The sequence below is a fragment of the Mobula birostris genome, chromosome 16, assembly GCF_030028105.1.
Source record: "Mobula birostris isolate sMobBir1 chromosome 16, sMobBir1.hap1, whole genome shotgun sequence".
Classification (NCBI taxonomy): Eukaryota; Metazoa; Chordata; class Chondrichthyes; order Myliobatiformes; family Myliobatidae; genus Mobula; species Mobula birostris.
This window is the reverse complement of record NC_092385.1, coordinates 43930255-43946842: the sequence shown is the minus strand read 5'-3', so window position 1 is coordinate 43946842 and position 16588 is coordinate 43930255. Positions and strand designations below refer to the sequence as shown.

General features: G+C 39.3%; 1 protein-coding gene and 1 pseudogene across 7 annotated transcripts in view; one reads left to right on the top strand and one right to left on the bottom strand.

Annotated features, from left to right (window-relative positions):
- chl1b (cell adhesion molecule L1-like b) overlaps positions 1-16588 on the top strand; it is a 986835-nt gene that overhangs the window by 420696 nt on the left and 549551 nt on the right. For all 7 annotated transcript variants that reach the window (XM_072280601.1, XM_072280605.1, XM_072280603.1 and 4 more), the window contains 2 exons: positions 3146-3339; positions 13860-13982. In XM_072280601.1, coding sequence (XP_072136702.1) covers positions 3146-3339; positions 13860-13982 — 317 coding nt within the window. The remainder of the gene's footprint in view (positions 1-3145; positions 3340-13859; positions 13983-16588) is intronic.
- Positions 8203-13806, bottom strand: LOC140211293 (sin3 histone deacetylase corepressor complex component SDS3-like; annotated as a pseudogene).

The window sequence follows — 16588 nt, the reverse complement described above, 5'->3', positions numbered from 1 at the left end:
TTCTGCTCAAATATTCTTTTTCCCAGCACTTCATCACATTTCATTTATTGCCTCTTTGACAACAATCCATTTGTCTTTGATACCAAGGTTTTTAAGAGCCCAGCTCCTGCTGAGGGCAGATCTCTGATCTGTTTCTTTGTCTTGCAGGTAGCTCACATTGTATGTCAGTCACCAATTGGGTGGTGCGTAGCTTCTTTTTAGCTTCATCTGTACCTTGCTGGTCAGAAGATGGTGGTCTAATACTGCATCTGCACCATGTTTCACTTTTTTCTCATGAAGTGATCTTCGAAACTACTTTGAGATGCTTACATGGTCGATTGGTTCTCTGTTACCTTGTTTGGTGACATTCATGTTTCCTTTGTGTACACGTGTGTGGAAATAAGCTTCCTCTGATAACTAGTTTGAAGTTAGCACAAGTTTCAGCAAATCATCCCCCATTTTCATTCACTTATCCGAGACCGTTTCCCCTTCATCTGTTCATATCCTGCATTATCCCTGCTGTTTTTGGCATTAAGATCACCCATGACGATAGTCGGGTCTTTTTTCTCCCCTCTGATGATGACTCCACCGAGTGTGTTGTAGAACTGGTTTTTGTCGTCTTCATTTGTGTAGTTTCTTGGTGCATGACATTGGATAACTGGAGCTTTTATCTTGTTGTGCTTGGTTTTAAAGTTAGCAATGATAGTTCTGAAACTGATGACCTCCAATGCAATCATGGCTCTACGTGCTTCTGTTATCATCACAAAGGATACACCCTCTGTATGTGGTGCATCATTGCTCTGATGGTCTGAGTAGATGATACTTACCTCAGCTGTCAGTCGAGTCTCTCCAGATGACCACCATCTTGTCTCATTCGGTCCAAGAATTGACATTTTGTACCTTTTCATCTAATTTGCTATAATGGTAGATTTTCTTGTCTGGTACATGGTTCTCACATTTCAGGTACCTAAGGTCTTTGAAGACAAAAGGGCTGTCGGCAGTGCAGGATCCTGCTGACTTTCCCTGTGCTGCATTATGTGCTCAGTCAATGATGAACCTCTTCTCACAAAGCCAATGGTATGGTTAAAGTTCATCAATATTTCTGTAATCCAGTGTACAGGAGATTGGCCTATACAGCTTTGCCAGAGCCCTGTTGGCTGGCCTTACCCATTTCCATCTCTCATGATGGAAACATAGGGCTGGACTTTGAGAAGCTCATGAATCTTTATGTGAAAGAATTGCAGAAGATGAATTACTAAATATACTCATTTCTAGGCTAAAGTTTTGGTTTATAGTGTAGTAAAGAGTTATGGAAAATGGGCAGGCGAATGCAGCTGAGATCATGGTCATGTCAGACATTTACTTATTGTAGGGGAGAACAGATGAAAGTGCCATGAAGATGAACCCCTTCTCTTGACCTTGAAGGTATGTTACATAAGAATGATAAGAGATAGATAGTCAAATTTTATGTACCTAAAAATCTGAATTCACAGAAGAAAGGCAGAATGAGAAACTGGACAAAATTCAGAAAAAAAGAAATGGGGAAAACTGAGAGATGTTCCAAAGTCAAGTATAAATGTCTGTACTAGCAAGAAGAAGAATGGTTATAAAATAACTAAAGCTGCATAGTAGGTTGTGGATAGCTCCAAAAGTAATTGGAGATTTGGAAAGAATGATCAACATTACAGATGAAAGACAGATTGTTGCTCATCTCTGTGAAGCAGGACCATGTAAAGTGCTGGCATCCACTCAATTCACGTCTCCAAGGAATCTAATTTTCCTCAGTAATGTAGCTAACTTTAGGCTTTGTTTCCGGCATCATGATCACACAGAAACTATGCATAAGTCTTTGCCAGTCCCTGCAGTGATGAAAATTTGCATTGAAATTTAGTGATGGTGTAATTTGCCCATTTCAGAACATAAACTTGGCACTAACCAAGTGTGGCCAATTGGAATAACAGAATGTAGCTGTGAAGGGCTTTGCAACTGCTTAGTCCTGGATAGGGAGTTGTTGTTTCAAAAAACAAATGCATTGAGTTTAGTAAATGCGAATATTCAACAAAAAGACATAAAACATTATCAGAAAAAGTGTTATAATATTATAAGGATTTTATTTGAATAATCAATAGAAGAGTTTGTGTTGCTTCTGATTTACGATCACATATCACCATCAATGCATTATTTCCTTAAGTCCAGAAGAATTGCATTGGTTTTCCACAGCATTCGGATTCGAATGGAATGCATTGTGAAATAGTTAAAACCTAGGTTCTGGCACACCTGCATTTGACAACAGTGCAAATGATCACCGACTTTCAGAATTCAAATATTTTACTAATAACTTGTATGATTGTCCTGGAGTATGTGTGGGGTAGCTTGAATGGAGTCTGAATGCACATAACTCTCAATGTACCTGAATCCTCCAAGAAAACTGCAGCTGAGTAAGTGCTCAAGCTCACTTATGTTCAGATAACTCAGAGAACTAACTGTATTCACATTACTTTTTAACTGTTGAACAAGAACAAATGTCCCAAGTTGGCAGGATTTCTGACAATGGGCAATAAAGAGAAATTATTGTTAAGGTGAATCCATTCAGTCAGATAAAGGATCAGCTGTCCAGATTTCACTTCAGGTCTGCTACAGATAGTGTGCTATACTGACAAGTGTTCATTTCGGTTGGAAATGAAACACTGGTATAGGTAAAGCAAATATAAAGTATTTGGAACTTAAGTTTATTTTCAACCCACATTGTATTTCAACCTTTTTATATTAATGCTGCAAGAATAACACCATTATTTTCAAAAATGCATGATAAGCATAGTTTATTGATTGTTATCAACGTGTCCCCTTTGCTCAATGAGGACTTAAAATTGTATACACATTTTTTTGCTGAATTACTTGTATTATATTTATGCTCAAATTATTTTTCTTTGCACGCTTGCTTTGGAAATAAACAGAGCGATGGTGTTTGGGGTGGCTTTATTTACTATTGGAACTACTATTTTTAACATTGTGATTCTTCACTTGTTTAAAGCATTTTCAGGTGGTCAGCCTTGTCAATTTTCTATATGGCCAATCTGATCTGAATTTTAATTGAATGAATGTGTAATTCAAGGGCCGAGAGTATACATCAGAAAATATAGTAAATTAATCCTTGTTTATATCGTAGTTTTTGGTGGACCAAGGACGGCAAAGAATATGATCCATCGCAGGATCACAGAGTGATTCCAGCTTCAAACTCAGGGACATTCATCATTAAAAACAACAACGGCAATTTGAAGACATTTCAGGGAAAATATCGTTGTTATGCGAGCAATGAACTGGGGACAGCAATATCTGAGGAAATCGTTTTTACAACCGCATGTAAGTTCATCTTAGTTTCAATATCTAGTTTTGTTTAAAAGAAATCTCAGAATTGAATGCATTAATTTTGAACTTAGTCTTAGCATAATTTAGATGACAATATTAGTTTAGTTTTCAATATTAGTTGACAATCTATGAAGCATCTTGTGAACAAAGCAGCTCCAAACTAGAACATCACGCAATAGAATCTTCAAAGTCAATGAGTATTTTGTTGCAGAGGTAGTCACAGCGTTGCACAGCACATTACCCCCAGGCTACTGTGGGAGGCGAGGGAGATTGCTGAGCCTTTGGGGATTTGAAAGGTTCCTAAGGATCGGAGGGTTGTGGATGTTGTTCTCTTTTTCAAGAAAGGGAGAAGAGATAGCCCAGGAAATTATAGACCAGTTAGTCTTACTTTGGTGGCTGGTAAGCTGATGAAGAAGATTCTAAGAGGCAGGATTTATGAGCATTTGGAGAGGCATAATATGATTAGGAATACTCAGCATAGCTTTGTCAAAGGCAGGTTGAACCTTTGAATTTTTTGAGGATGTAACTAAACACATTGATGAAGGTAGAGCAGTAGATGTAGTGTATATGGATTTCAGCAAGGCATTTGATAAGGTACCCCATGCAAGGCTTATTGAGAAAGTAAGGAGGCATGGGGACATTTTGTAGATCCAGAAACTGGCTTGCCCACAGAAGGCAAAGAGTAGTTGTAGTCGGGTCATATTCTACATGGGGTCGGTCACCAGTGGTGTGCCTCAGGGATCTGTTCTGGGACCCCTAATCTTCGTGATTTTTATAAATGACCTGGATGAGGAAGTGGAGGGATGGGTTAGTGAATTTGCTGATGACACAAAGTTTGGGGGTGTTGTGGATATTACAGTGGGACATTGATAGGATGTAAAGCTGGGATGAGAAGTGGCAGATGGATTTCAACCCAGATAAGTGTGAGGTGGTTCATTTTGGTAGGTCAAATATGATGGCAGAATATAGTATTAATGGTAAGACTCTTAGCAGTGTGGAGGATCAGAGGAATCTTGGGGTCCCAGTCTATGGGACACTCAAAGCTGCTGCACAGGTTGACTCTATGGTTAAGAAGGCATACGGTGCATTAGCCTTGCATCAATCGTGGTATTGAGTTTAGGAGCTGAGAGGTAATGTTGTAGCTATATAGGACCCTGGTCAGACCCCACTTGGAGTACTGTGCTCAGTTCTGGTCGCCTCAAGGATATGTAAACCATAGAAACGGTGCAGAGGAGATTTACAAGGATGTTGCCTTGGAGTGACGGAGGATGAGAGGTGACCTGATAGAGGTGTGTAAGATGATGAGAGGCATTGATCTTGTGGATAGTCAGAGGACTTTTCCCAAGGCTGAAATGGCTAGCACGAGAGGGCACAGTTTTAAGGTGTTTGTAAGTAGGTACAGAGGAGATGTCACGGGTAAGTTTTTTTTATGCAGAGAGTGGTGAGTGCATGGAATGGGCTGCTGGCGATGGTGGTGGAGGTGGATACTATAGGGTCTTTTAAGAGACTCCTGGATAGGTACATGGAGCTTAGAAAGATAGAGTTCTATGTGTAACCCTAGGTAATTTCTAAGGTAAGGCCATATTTGGCACAGCTTTGTGGGCCAAAGGGCCTGTATTGTGCTGTAAGTTTTCCATGTTTCTATGTTTCTATAAATCCATCCCATCACATTCAGGCCAACTGTTTTGCCAATAGTTAGTTGTTTGCGGTCATGTCGGTCACTACTGTTTGACAGGCCAATAGGACTCATTAATTAACTTAAAACACTCAGTTTGACTTTAAAGAAATGTTACGTGGGATAGTACCGGCTAATGAAACAAAGGGTAGCAGTTAGGGTAAGCTATTTAGTTTTTGTGATTTAAAATACATATGTGTTAGACCATTAGACCAGAAGACATAGCAGCAGAATTAGGACACCTGTCCCATCAAGTCTGCTCTACCATTGCATCATGTCTGATTTATTATTCCTGCTTACTGAAGTAGTTTCCAAGCTTTGGACTTGCTAATTCCTGATCAAGTTTTCTGGATTTGAGAATCAGTATTATCCCCATTGGATGAGAGTGTTCAGTTCAAAAAGAATCTCCATGTAACTTCTCTCCACTAAGGTGTGAACTACCCACTAATCAATGCAAGATAGACCGCGTGCATGCTAATTCTTTGTTCAATATGAACATCTTGTCTGTGCTTTCTATTGCCATTGCACCCAAAATAAAAATAGGATTGTCTTTATGGAAATAGAAAAATGCTCAATTGTACTTGCACGAAACATATGAATGGTTATCCCTGGTTTTAAGCTGATAATGGCTAACAGAAATGTATGCCAATAGTTTCTATGGCAGGGGTTCTCAACCTTCCTTATGCCAAGGCCCAATATCATTAAGCAAGGGATCTGTGGACCCCAGGTTAGGAATCCCTGCCCTATGGAGTTGCTTTTCCCATACTGAAAAGTAAAGACTGTAATGAAATAAGTAGAAACACTGTGGTGAGATGTTGATTTATGCCATCCTTCTTGGAACCTCTCATTTTCCTCTACTTTTTCAAAATTAACTAGAACACAGACGAAAGGATATTCAAACTGCAGATTCTTTGTGAGCATGCATGAGAGGAATGCAAAAATTGATTTTGGATGCGTTGACATTGGATAGAAGGTCCACTGAATCTGGGAAACATGCGTATGCTGATCTTTCACATATTGAACCTGACATTGTAAATGAGTAGGAGGGGGTCTTGGCGTATGTTATCAATTACTCTGTAGAAGCAGCTAATGCTATTTGTATGTACTAATGTATCAGCATTAAACAGGCATGAATCAGATATGTAGAAATCTTCCTGAAAAGTAATTGTACGCCACTCTTGTGTATGATTATATTGAAAGCAGAAACATACTGATTCAAATGATCTGTTTAATCAAACTGCATGAGTTGTACATTTTTTTTTGCAATTCTAAAGTAGAATGGATTCAGCTTGAAATATTGCATTGTGTATCCAATATGCCTCAGCAATGTCTTGTATATCAATAGACACTCCAGCAAACCATCTGGAAGCACTCAGGGCCAAACTTTGAGATGGATTTCTGTTGATGGCACTGTGACTGGTGCCAGCAGACAACCAGCCATCCGTTGAAGCTACAACCTAACCAATAGTGGGGGAGATTTGTGTGTTCATGTAAGCATGTCGATGCAACTTGGCTGTTATGTGGTGTTCTAGTTGGCATCATAGCTCTGGTCTGCTGCAGGCACTTAAATTGTGTGAGCTGCTGTTCTTTATCATGAATGAATTCTAGCATTGTATGAAATAACATATTGACCTGATTCAATTGTTACATGTGTTTATGATATCCAAAAATAATATCCAAAAACATTGATCCTTGATACAGTTAGTCTTATTCACTTAAACTTTAAATTCTTTTTGAAGTTAATGTGATGAACTGGTGCAAAGCAATGTTATTTTGCTTATAACTGATTTCATCACCGCAATATGGAAAATAGATCCAGAATTATATTTCTGATTGATGTACAAAACTAGACGTAGGTAGATATTGAACTTAATGGATAGTTTTACCAAAGAGCAAGCATCAACATGGTGGACTGAATCACCTTCAGTGCAGTATCGTTGTCAGAAAAAGATTTTGGTTGTAAGGTATATTACATGTTACTATATTCTCAGTCATCTATTTTTTAAGGCGATCACATTAAAAGGCGGTTAACTGAAAGTTTAATATATATTTGTTTTTATCGTAAAGTTCTGCTTTGGCTTCCCGTGATTCTCCCTATTCCTATCCAAGGAAGCAGATGGAAACTCTATTTCCCCAGACCTCTGCTGATGGTGTAATTATCTGATAAATATACTAATGTCATAAAATGACTTTTCCTGTCAGTGAATGGAAAGTAGCTGACCTCCGATTGCTGGTAAAAGTGATTAGCAATTCACCAAAATGGATTTACAAATGAGAGATTGAAGCACTAAACATTTTTAGATGAAAGTGTTCAATGACTGCCATCACTCAGAACTAGATGCAGGAAAACATCATTTTCCTAGAATTGGTCACAGATTATTGCAAAAATAGAAAGAAATGGCAAAAAAAATGAGTTTAACAATAGTCTTTCAAGAGCTGGAAGGAAACTTGAGAAGGCCTTGGCCAGTGGGATTAAGGAAAACCCCAAAGCATTCTACATATACGTGAAGAACAGGAGGATTGCTAGAGTGAGCATAGCACTGATCAGTTATAAAAGTGGAATGTGCCTGGAGTTGGAGGAAGTAGTGGAGGACCTTACTGAATACTTTGGCTCAGTATTCACCAATGATATGTGTTGTGTATGCGGCATGGTTACGCAACAATGCTATTAATAAAAATGCTAGAGATGGGAGCTAAGTTTCACGGTTCTTTACTCGCAGAATCCGAACTTGGCACAAGCATATAGATCAATATACGCCTAATAGCGCATTCAATGACGTGTTACTAAAACATAAAGTGGTCCCTATTATACTGTAGGCTATACGGTACACTCCTCCCCTTTTATTTTAATAGTGTATCAACTGTTTTTTTTACTGGGGCACTATGCTAAGCAAATACGTTTACCCTCGACATACAAATGCCTACCATTTGTTTACTTAGTAACTTAATAATTTCAAATTATAACAAAGTAATATGGTAATATCAAATTATAACACGCTTTTTTTTCTTTTGGTCTAAGACCCATTTATAATTCAAGTCTCTTGGGGAGTCTTTCTGTCTCTCCGGGTAACGTCTGTCAATAAACTTGTTTGTTTTAATACAGATTTACATATAAAATTCGTGAAAAGTTGACCTGAGCACGGGGAGTTAAGAAGATGTGCGCCTCCAACTTGCTAAGAGTTCTAGGCCGCGAATCGCATCCACATAATGAAGACTCCTCTGTGCAACTGTCCTAGATATACACGCATCTTTGTGCTATCACTTGTCTTCCTTACCCATATCTCATTCATTCCAACTGAGCTAATTACACAGCCAATCTTTGTATTCTCCTTAGATTCTAAATAGATAGCCTGACCTTTATGATACCATGTCTTGTCATAATATAACTTCCCATCTTCTATTCGTGCTTCATATCTTTGTGCTGGTGATTCAGCACAACTGCTGGGAAGATGCTCAGGGGAAGATGGAAATGCTGGTCTTTTCGGAGATTTAAGCTTATTGAGAGTTTGCAGATCTTCCATTATCTGTTCATCTGTTAACAAGTAATTTAACTGCGCAGGTGCAGGTTTTAATCTTTTGTCTGTAATTGGAACAGGGTCATTACTTCTCCTCCTTAGTTTCCTAATCATTATTGGCTTTACCTCCATAGAATCTCCTGAGAGTTCCATTGTTAGCCTCTCATTCTCAATCATCTTTTTCTTTTCTTCTAACTCAATCTTTTTATCTTCAAATTCCTTCACTGCTGCTTTTTTCTCTTTAATATAATTCCTTTCCACTTGTTCTGTCTCCAGTTGCAGAAAGAGCACGGCATTTTGTATTCTTTCCTTGTATTGTTGATCTAGTTTCTTCATCCTTTTCTGCTACCCCTTCAAAGTGCCTTCCAGTAACTGCTGTAGCTGTCTTTTGAGAGATGTTGATTTCTCCTGGTAATTCTGCTCTTTTACTTCCAGGTCATCTTCATCATCCTGCTTAATGGCAATATCTGTATCCCTTCCATCCTCTGTATCTTCATCCGAGTCGAGACCACGGATACTGCTTTCGTCCTCATCGTCGACGCTGTCTAGCTCCTTCTCGTCATTGTAATAGTCGACAATGGGTGAGAAGAGAGCTGGAGCTGCCCCGCTAAGCTACCCCTCCTTTGTTGACACATCTAGTGCCTTGATGGTGCGCCAATCCAACAGGATTTCCCTGAGCCATTCACGTCCCAGCAACAGTGGTCCTCCATTTTTCAGTACATTGAGGTTCAGTTGCTGTGTTTTGTCTCCATAGGTCACTGTCACTTTAATTTTACCTTTGGGACACACTTTCTGTCCTGTCTAAGTCTTTAGCAGTAGTTTAGTTTGTCTCAGAGGTACGTGAGAAAATAGTTATTTGTAGTCATATACAGAGATCACTATTAAAGCTAAGCCTGTGCCCAACTCCATTTTCAGTCTCACGCCTGCCACTTGTGGAGTGATCCATATTACTCTTCGATCATCTGTCTCTTTCATGCTGTGAAGTTGCAGACAAGACAATTCACTTTCATCTGAGTCGTTTTCTTCAGAACTGTTTTCTTCCATTTTGTGTACCTTGTTGTGTTTTCCTTTCTGGGGTTTCTTGTTTCTCTGTATTTCGTTCTTTTTTCTGCTGTTTACTAGCTTTGCATACTCTGCCAGTGTGGCCCTGTTTGCCACAGTTTCTGCATTCTTTGTCTTTAAACCAACAGTTATCAGGGTCATGTGACCTGTTCCCACAACGGTAACATTTCTTTGCTTCATTTCTGTTCAGTGACATTTTATTTGTAGCATATTCCAGAGATTGTTGTTGTATCTCTGAAGCACCTGTGCTGCTGTTTCCATTGATATTGCAATGTTCAGCGCCTTCTCTAATTTAAGGTCTCTTTCACACAGAAGCTTCTTCTGGGTGGTTTCACAGTTCATGCCACACACTAACCTGTCCCTCAATGCATCTGATGGACCAGCTCCAAATTGACAATGTTCTGATGATTTGTGCAATTCAGCACAACATTCAGAAATGCTTTCATTTCTGCTCTGATTCCGTTTGTGAAATTCAAATCTTTCAGCAATTACCAGTGGTTTGGGGTTTAAATGCTGTTAGAGAGTGACTACTATTTGCTTGAACGTTTTGGCAGCTGGCTTTTCAGGAGTTAACAAACTCCGTAGCAGCCCGTATGTTTTTGCTCCCATAATACTGAGTAAGACGCTGGCTTTCTTTTCATCATTAACACAGTTAGCCTCACAATATAACTCCACTGTCTCAATGTACTTTGCCCAGTCTTCAATGCCACTATCAAATGCTGTAATGATTCCAATCATCGCCATCTTTGTTATGTTAATTTAGCCACATTTTGCCCTTGTTTTCTTTTTGACTCACGTGTCCTTCTCGCTAGCGCCACGAGCGCACTCCATCTAGATGTGTGTGTCGATCCTTTTTTATCTCCCTTCTGGGGCAGGCAGACCCTCAGCCCCTGGGGGTCAGCGCCAGTTGTTGCCTCGCCTGGACGTGCTGTGGCTCTGACTGTGTCTGTTGGTATCCCGACGTTCCCAACCCCCGCTGTGCTCCTCCTTCCTTTCAGGTTCGCGGCCTTGCACTGCCTCCTTCTCCCACTTCTTGGCTCATTCCTTGCGCTCTTCCGCAGAGTGTCGTTATCAACTAAAACATAGCGTTCTGATAAGATGTAGGTTTATTAACCTTGTCAGCAATTTGTTGTGTATGTGGCCTGGTTACATGACAAAGCTATTAATAAAAACGCTGGAGATGGGAGCTAAGTTTCATGGTTCTTTACTGGCAGTATCCGAACTCGGCACACATGTACAGTTGTAGAGGAAGCAGCACCGGGAACGTCGGATATAGTAAATGACCCTGACTGACTTACAATTGAAGGGTCGCCTTACAGCACTTTTTGTGTATCGCTTAAGATTTCCAGCTTCTGCAGAATCTCTTGTGTTTAAAATTAGATGCTTTTAAGTTTTTGTTTGACAGTAACAGTATTTTATGTTAGCAGGAAAACTTATCCTTTTTCCACCTCCCAAAGAATTTTATTCTGACTTGGCTTGCATGACACCAAGATAATTTTCTTCCATTTCCACATCATCTATCCTTCTGATGTCTCAGTGTGAATTAGGCAGAACTGTGGCAGATTATGGCGAATCATATCCAATTGTCTCACACCCACTGGGAAATGGATGAAAATTTCTATGAACAGTTTCTCAGAGAGCTCTGTGATAAAAAAAGAAACATGTTTGGCCAGGATTTAACAAGTAACAAAACTGAGAGTATTGAGTTTAAACGCACTGCCACAGAAATTCTAATTCTTTTAAGTAGTCCAATATTCCCTTGCAGTGCAAAACACAGGCTCAAAATTAGATGGATATATAGATAGATACTTTATTGATCCCAAAGGAAATTACAGTGTCACAGTAGCATTACAGGTGCACAAGTATAAAAATGTACAAATATTAGAAAAGAAGTAAAAAAGAATAAAAAATAGGTTACTTCCAACAGTCTAACCAGCGGGGTGGGGGTGGGGAGTCATCACTTCTCTGGCTATAGATTGACTCATTATAGAGCCTAATTGCCGAGGGTAAGAATGACCTCATATAACACTCTTTGGAGCAGCACAGTTGTCTTAGTCTATTACTGAAAGTGTCCCTTTGTTCAGCCAAGGAGGCATGCAGAGGGTGAGAAACATTGTCCAGAATTGCCAGAATTTTCCGTAGGGCCCTTTGTTCTACCACAGCCGCCAGTGTGTCCAGCTTGACTCCTGTAACAGAGCCAGCCTTTCTAATCAGTACTTTGGAACTGGTGAACTTGGTATCCCTTTTGGCTTCAACAATACTGTTGGTAAAAATATAGTACAGAATGATGACTTACTTTTGAAGTAGCTTATGTTCTCCAGAATGGACTGGCTCCCGTTCATCCTCCTCCCCCTGCAATGCCCACAGTGCTGTCATGAAACTGTAACTCTATGGCATTTCGATATTATGCTTTACATATGAAGGGGTTGGTTTCACTGTGGCTTGGGATTTTGCAGGACATTATCTATTTCTTAGCCAGGACACCTGTCGGCTTTCCTGCGACTGAACAATAATGGCAATGTCCATCAGAAAATACAGTTGGGTTGCTCTTCAATCTGAAATTTAAAACCACCACTTAAGAGGCTTGGAATTAGTTGGGCTGCTAAAATACAAATAAATCATTCTCAACTTCAACTTGCCCACCTGAGGGCCTAGCAGAAGTGGAACAAGGAGTGAGCAACTTGCCTATTCTCAGGTACTGTAATATTATGATAGGGTTTGCTTCCTTCACTGAGATACTTCTATAGGTTGTAGGTGTTCCTAGTCTATTTGTGGTCCGTAGCTCAAGGATTCTAAATCAAGGAGCCAGTAGATAGCTTTGCAGAATTATTTGCACGGCATGAGGAATTGCATTGCTTTGCTTTGGTGACTCAAGTCCGCCAGCCTGATTCTTCAATTGAATCCGAGTCTATTAATAAGGACATCCCCAAAAATGGGATCTCCACCCCAGGATCCATCTCATGGAGTTCAGGTACTTCTCCGCATTTCCACCAGCAGCAGAAGGCCCCTTATCTAAAGCTGCAGGTAACACTGGGATCTTTTCTGTTTGTCAAGAAGCCATTGCTGACAGCGTAACAAAGATCCTGCTTTTAAAATAAAACAGTGTGCAGCATTGAAACTCAGTGAACTCAGGAAAATCCAAACCTCCCTCCCTTCCTCATTTCCTCCTCCTCACCTCTTTCCCTTCCTCCTTACTTTCCTCTTTCACTGTTGTCAGGATCCTTAACAAGCAAGTTTTGGTGCAACATATCAGCTGAAGTAAAAAAAAACGCTGCATCGCAGCAATGCTCTAAGTGCTGATATAAATACACTGTATGATTCAGGAGCACTATACAAATGCAAGTTGTTTGCTGTATTATAGCAATTTGCATAAGAATAAATTCCCTTGTATCTCCCTGGCTTCTGCCTATGTGCAGTTCATAGGACTAAAAATAGATTGATTTTACAAGTAGTGCATAAAGGACTACAAAAAATCATGAAAGCTTTGTTTCAATGGATTTCATTAACATTGAACTTGCAGCTATCATTTACTTTTTTTAAGATCCTGTGGCTTGAAGAGGATTTCTTCAAAAGGTTACACATAAAGCAGTAGTCAATTTGCAAATCAAAGTTTAATTACTCCTTTTTTCTGCAAATTGTCCTAAACCGTTTTCTAATATACAAACAACAGGAATTCTGCAGATGCTGGAAATTCAAGCAACACACATCAAAGTTGCTGGTGAACGCAGCAGTCTGACGAAGTCTTGACGAAGGGTCTCAGCCTGAAACGTCGACTGCACCTCTTCCTAGAGATGCTGCCTGGCCTGCTGCGTTCACCAGCAACTTTGATGTGTGTTGTTCTAGTATACAATGTCGCTTTTAGGATGGTAAATTACTGAACATTTCAAAATGGATAATCAGGCAAGATGTTCTGTGCTTTTCATTTTTAGCTTTTTAATTATGGTGCACAGTAATTACAAAGAACAAGAAACTGTTGGGCATCAGTCATTTCCATTGTGACGTCAAACTCTGCTTGAAATAAAAATGTTTGGAGGCAGTTAGCTATAACTTTCATGTGTAGAAGAGTGAATTGAAAAATTTGGAACAGTTAGCTAATGACATGCGTTCAGCTGCATGTCTTGTTTTTTTCATTACTTTCTATTTTGTAGCTTCCTGCTGAGTTTGTTGTCTGGTTTCTGCTCTTACATATTTGGTGTTTACATTTTTCATTACTGTTTGAAATAATATTGAATAACAACAGAATCATAATTTTGTTTTTTCAGCTATCCCTAGATTCCCAAAGGAGAGTATGAAACCTATTGAGGTAGAGGAAGGGGAGCCTGTGGTGTTACCATGTAACCCTCCCAGTGGGCCGCCTCCATTAAATATTTATTGGATGACCAGCAGTAAGTACTACCTTTCATTCCTATAACATATTCTAGCCAGTCCTTCAACTAAGTTGTTAAATTTTTCTTGCATGCCATCTTGCAATTGCATTTCTTTAGGTTGTTGGCCTAATGGATATTTTCTGCATTGTGAAATTTTCACAACTGTCAGGAATAAAATAAAATTGTAACATATAAAAAGGAAAGGTCAGAAGTCTAATTGGTTTTCATTTCACAATCATTCTGCAATAAATGAAATAAAATGTGTCATTATACAATTACATACACTTATGAAGCGGATAAAATATTCCAATGTAGGCATAGGGTAAAATCAGATTATTAATTTGAAATAAATCACGAGGACACAATGGAAATTAATGTGATTTGAAGGTAAAATGAAAGAGTCATGAATATATGGAAATACATATCCAGCAGTCCTCACAGTAACATCTTATGCTTCATGTGGGTAGCTGCCTCACTCAGTAAAATGTGAAGCTGGTGGGAATGAACTGCTGTTATTTTTTTACCGTGAATGCTGACAAGCTCAGGTTGAATGCTCGCAGATCTCCTGAAATTGTCGCTGAGCTTTTATTAACAGTACTCCAACTTTGGATAAGGATAAACATGTTAACTTTCACTTCTAAATAATGTCAATTAAATATTTTTAAGTAACTCCACAAAATGCTGGAGGAACTTAGCAGTCCAGGCAGCATCTATGGAAAAGAGTGAACAGTCAACGTTTCAGGCCTGCTGAGTTCCTCCAGGATTTTGTGCATGTTGCCTGGATTTCCGGTATCTTCAGATTTTCTCATTTGTTAATGTTTTTAATCTTTGAAAGTATACTTATTCAATGTTAATTTCATTTAATTGTTTATGCTTTCCTTTTCAATATCCTTCGATGATTTTGAATATCTACGAATGTCAGGAGTATTCTCGGTTTGATAGCTTGACAATTAGCTTCTGTGCCTCTTAGCCCCCACAAGACGACATTACATGGTACAAGTCCTGCTGCAGTGAGAGTCCTTGACATGTAGGGTTGGGAGTGAATTCACTGCAGGTCACACTGAGAGAGGTCAACAGCAAGTGTGTGCAGCCTGTCAGAACGTTAAGTCCCAAGACGCACAAGGAACATCTTGAAGGCTTAAAAGTAATTACATCCACAATTTAAAAGCTTCTGCTGATTTCAAGCAAAGATAGCTCTTCAAACAGCATCAGTTACATGTTCGCACTTTGTAATTTAGTATGGTAGCTACCTTAGTGATGAGATTCTCAAACCAACTGACTGCAATTAGGAAAGGGATTTCTTCAGTGTTATTTACTTCTTCAAAAAAAAAGATTATTTACTGTTTTGGTGTTCTTGCCCACTGCAAATATAAAGCAAATTATTTTAATAACAAAATTCCTATTGGAACTGTACTAACAAAATCCATCTGATTGTTTTGTGTGATTGTCTGCATTGATGAGGTGGTAAGTATGCCAAAAGATTGAGGGAATTTGAATATTTAGCCTTATTGCTTCTTTTCTTAAATTTCTAAGTAAACAATCTATTAAATTGACTTTGTTAGATCGATGAAAATAAAGACATTAAGGAAAGATAAAGGATAGAAGTTATGACTCACAAAGTTTAGAAGTTCAAAATACATTTATTATCGAAGTATATATAAAATATACAACCTTAAGATTCATCTGCTTACAGGCAGCCACAGAGCAAGAAACCCTAAAGAACCCAATTTCTAAAAAAAGGACCAAAAAAAAAGAGCGAGAGGAAAAAAAAACATAAATCATGCAAGCAGTAAAAGGAAACAATAACATTCATAACCTAATTGAGTCCATAAACCTGGAGCCCAGAGCAACCAGAGTAGGCCCAAAGCCTCAGTCTCAGTTCATCACACAATAGGGCAAATCACCTCAAAGCTTACATATAATAACCGTGTAGCAGCCGAAGCAGCCTCACAAACTCAGTGCTGTGGGGAGAGGAATAAACATTGCAGAAATGCAAGCGGAATCAGCCGGAATTTCGCCTCCAGTCCCGACACCCTGCATTATTGGTCTATCAGGGCCGGCGTTTAAATCATCCAAACACCGGATTGTCCTCTGCATTAGGACCGGTGCCCCACCGCAGCAATTTGATATGGGTCTGTACATCGAGGCCATACTCAATCTTTCCAAATTGGCTCAAAGCTTAGATCGATCCAACTTCACTCCCAGTTTAAGTGGACAGGCTCCGAACTCCTCTGTACCTTCTCTTCTCTGATTCACTCTCTCTATCTCAACCATGCCTCGACCTTGCTCTGACTACTTCCAGATGCCGCGCTCTGACCTTGCATCGCACCTCCACAGCTCAACCCTCGAGTCAGCCTTACCTTTGCTCGCCTCTTCCTTGTTTGCAGTGATAGTTTGCTGCAATTTACCAGTGTTCTTAATAAAGCATTTAGTTGTACTTTTTGCCTTTTGAACCACCAGTAAGGTATCGCCCAGCTTCAGTAGTGCCATCTTAAACCAGAAGACCATTAATTGTGTTGATATTATGGATGTTATTATTTATGCAATGTCTAAAATTATAAATTGTGACAGATGTTGGGAATATGACATAAAAACATGAAATTGTGGAAATTTTTAGCAGATTA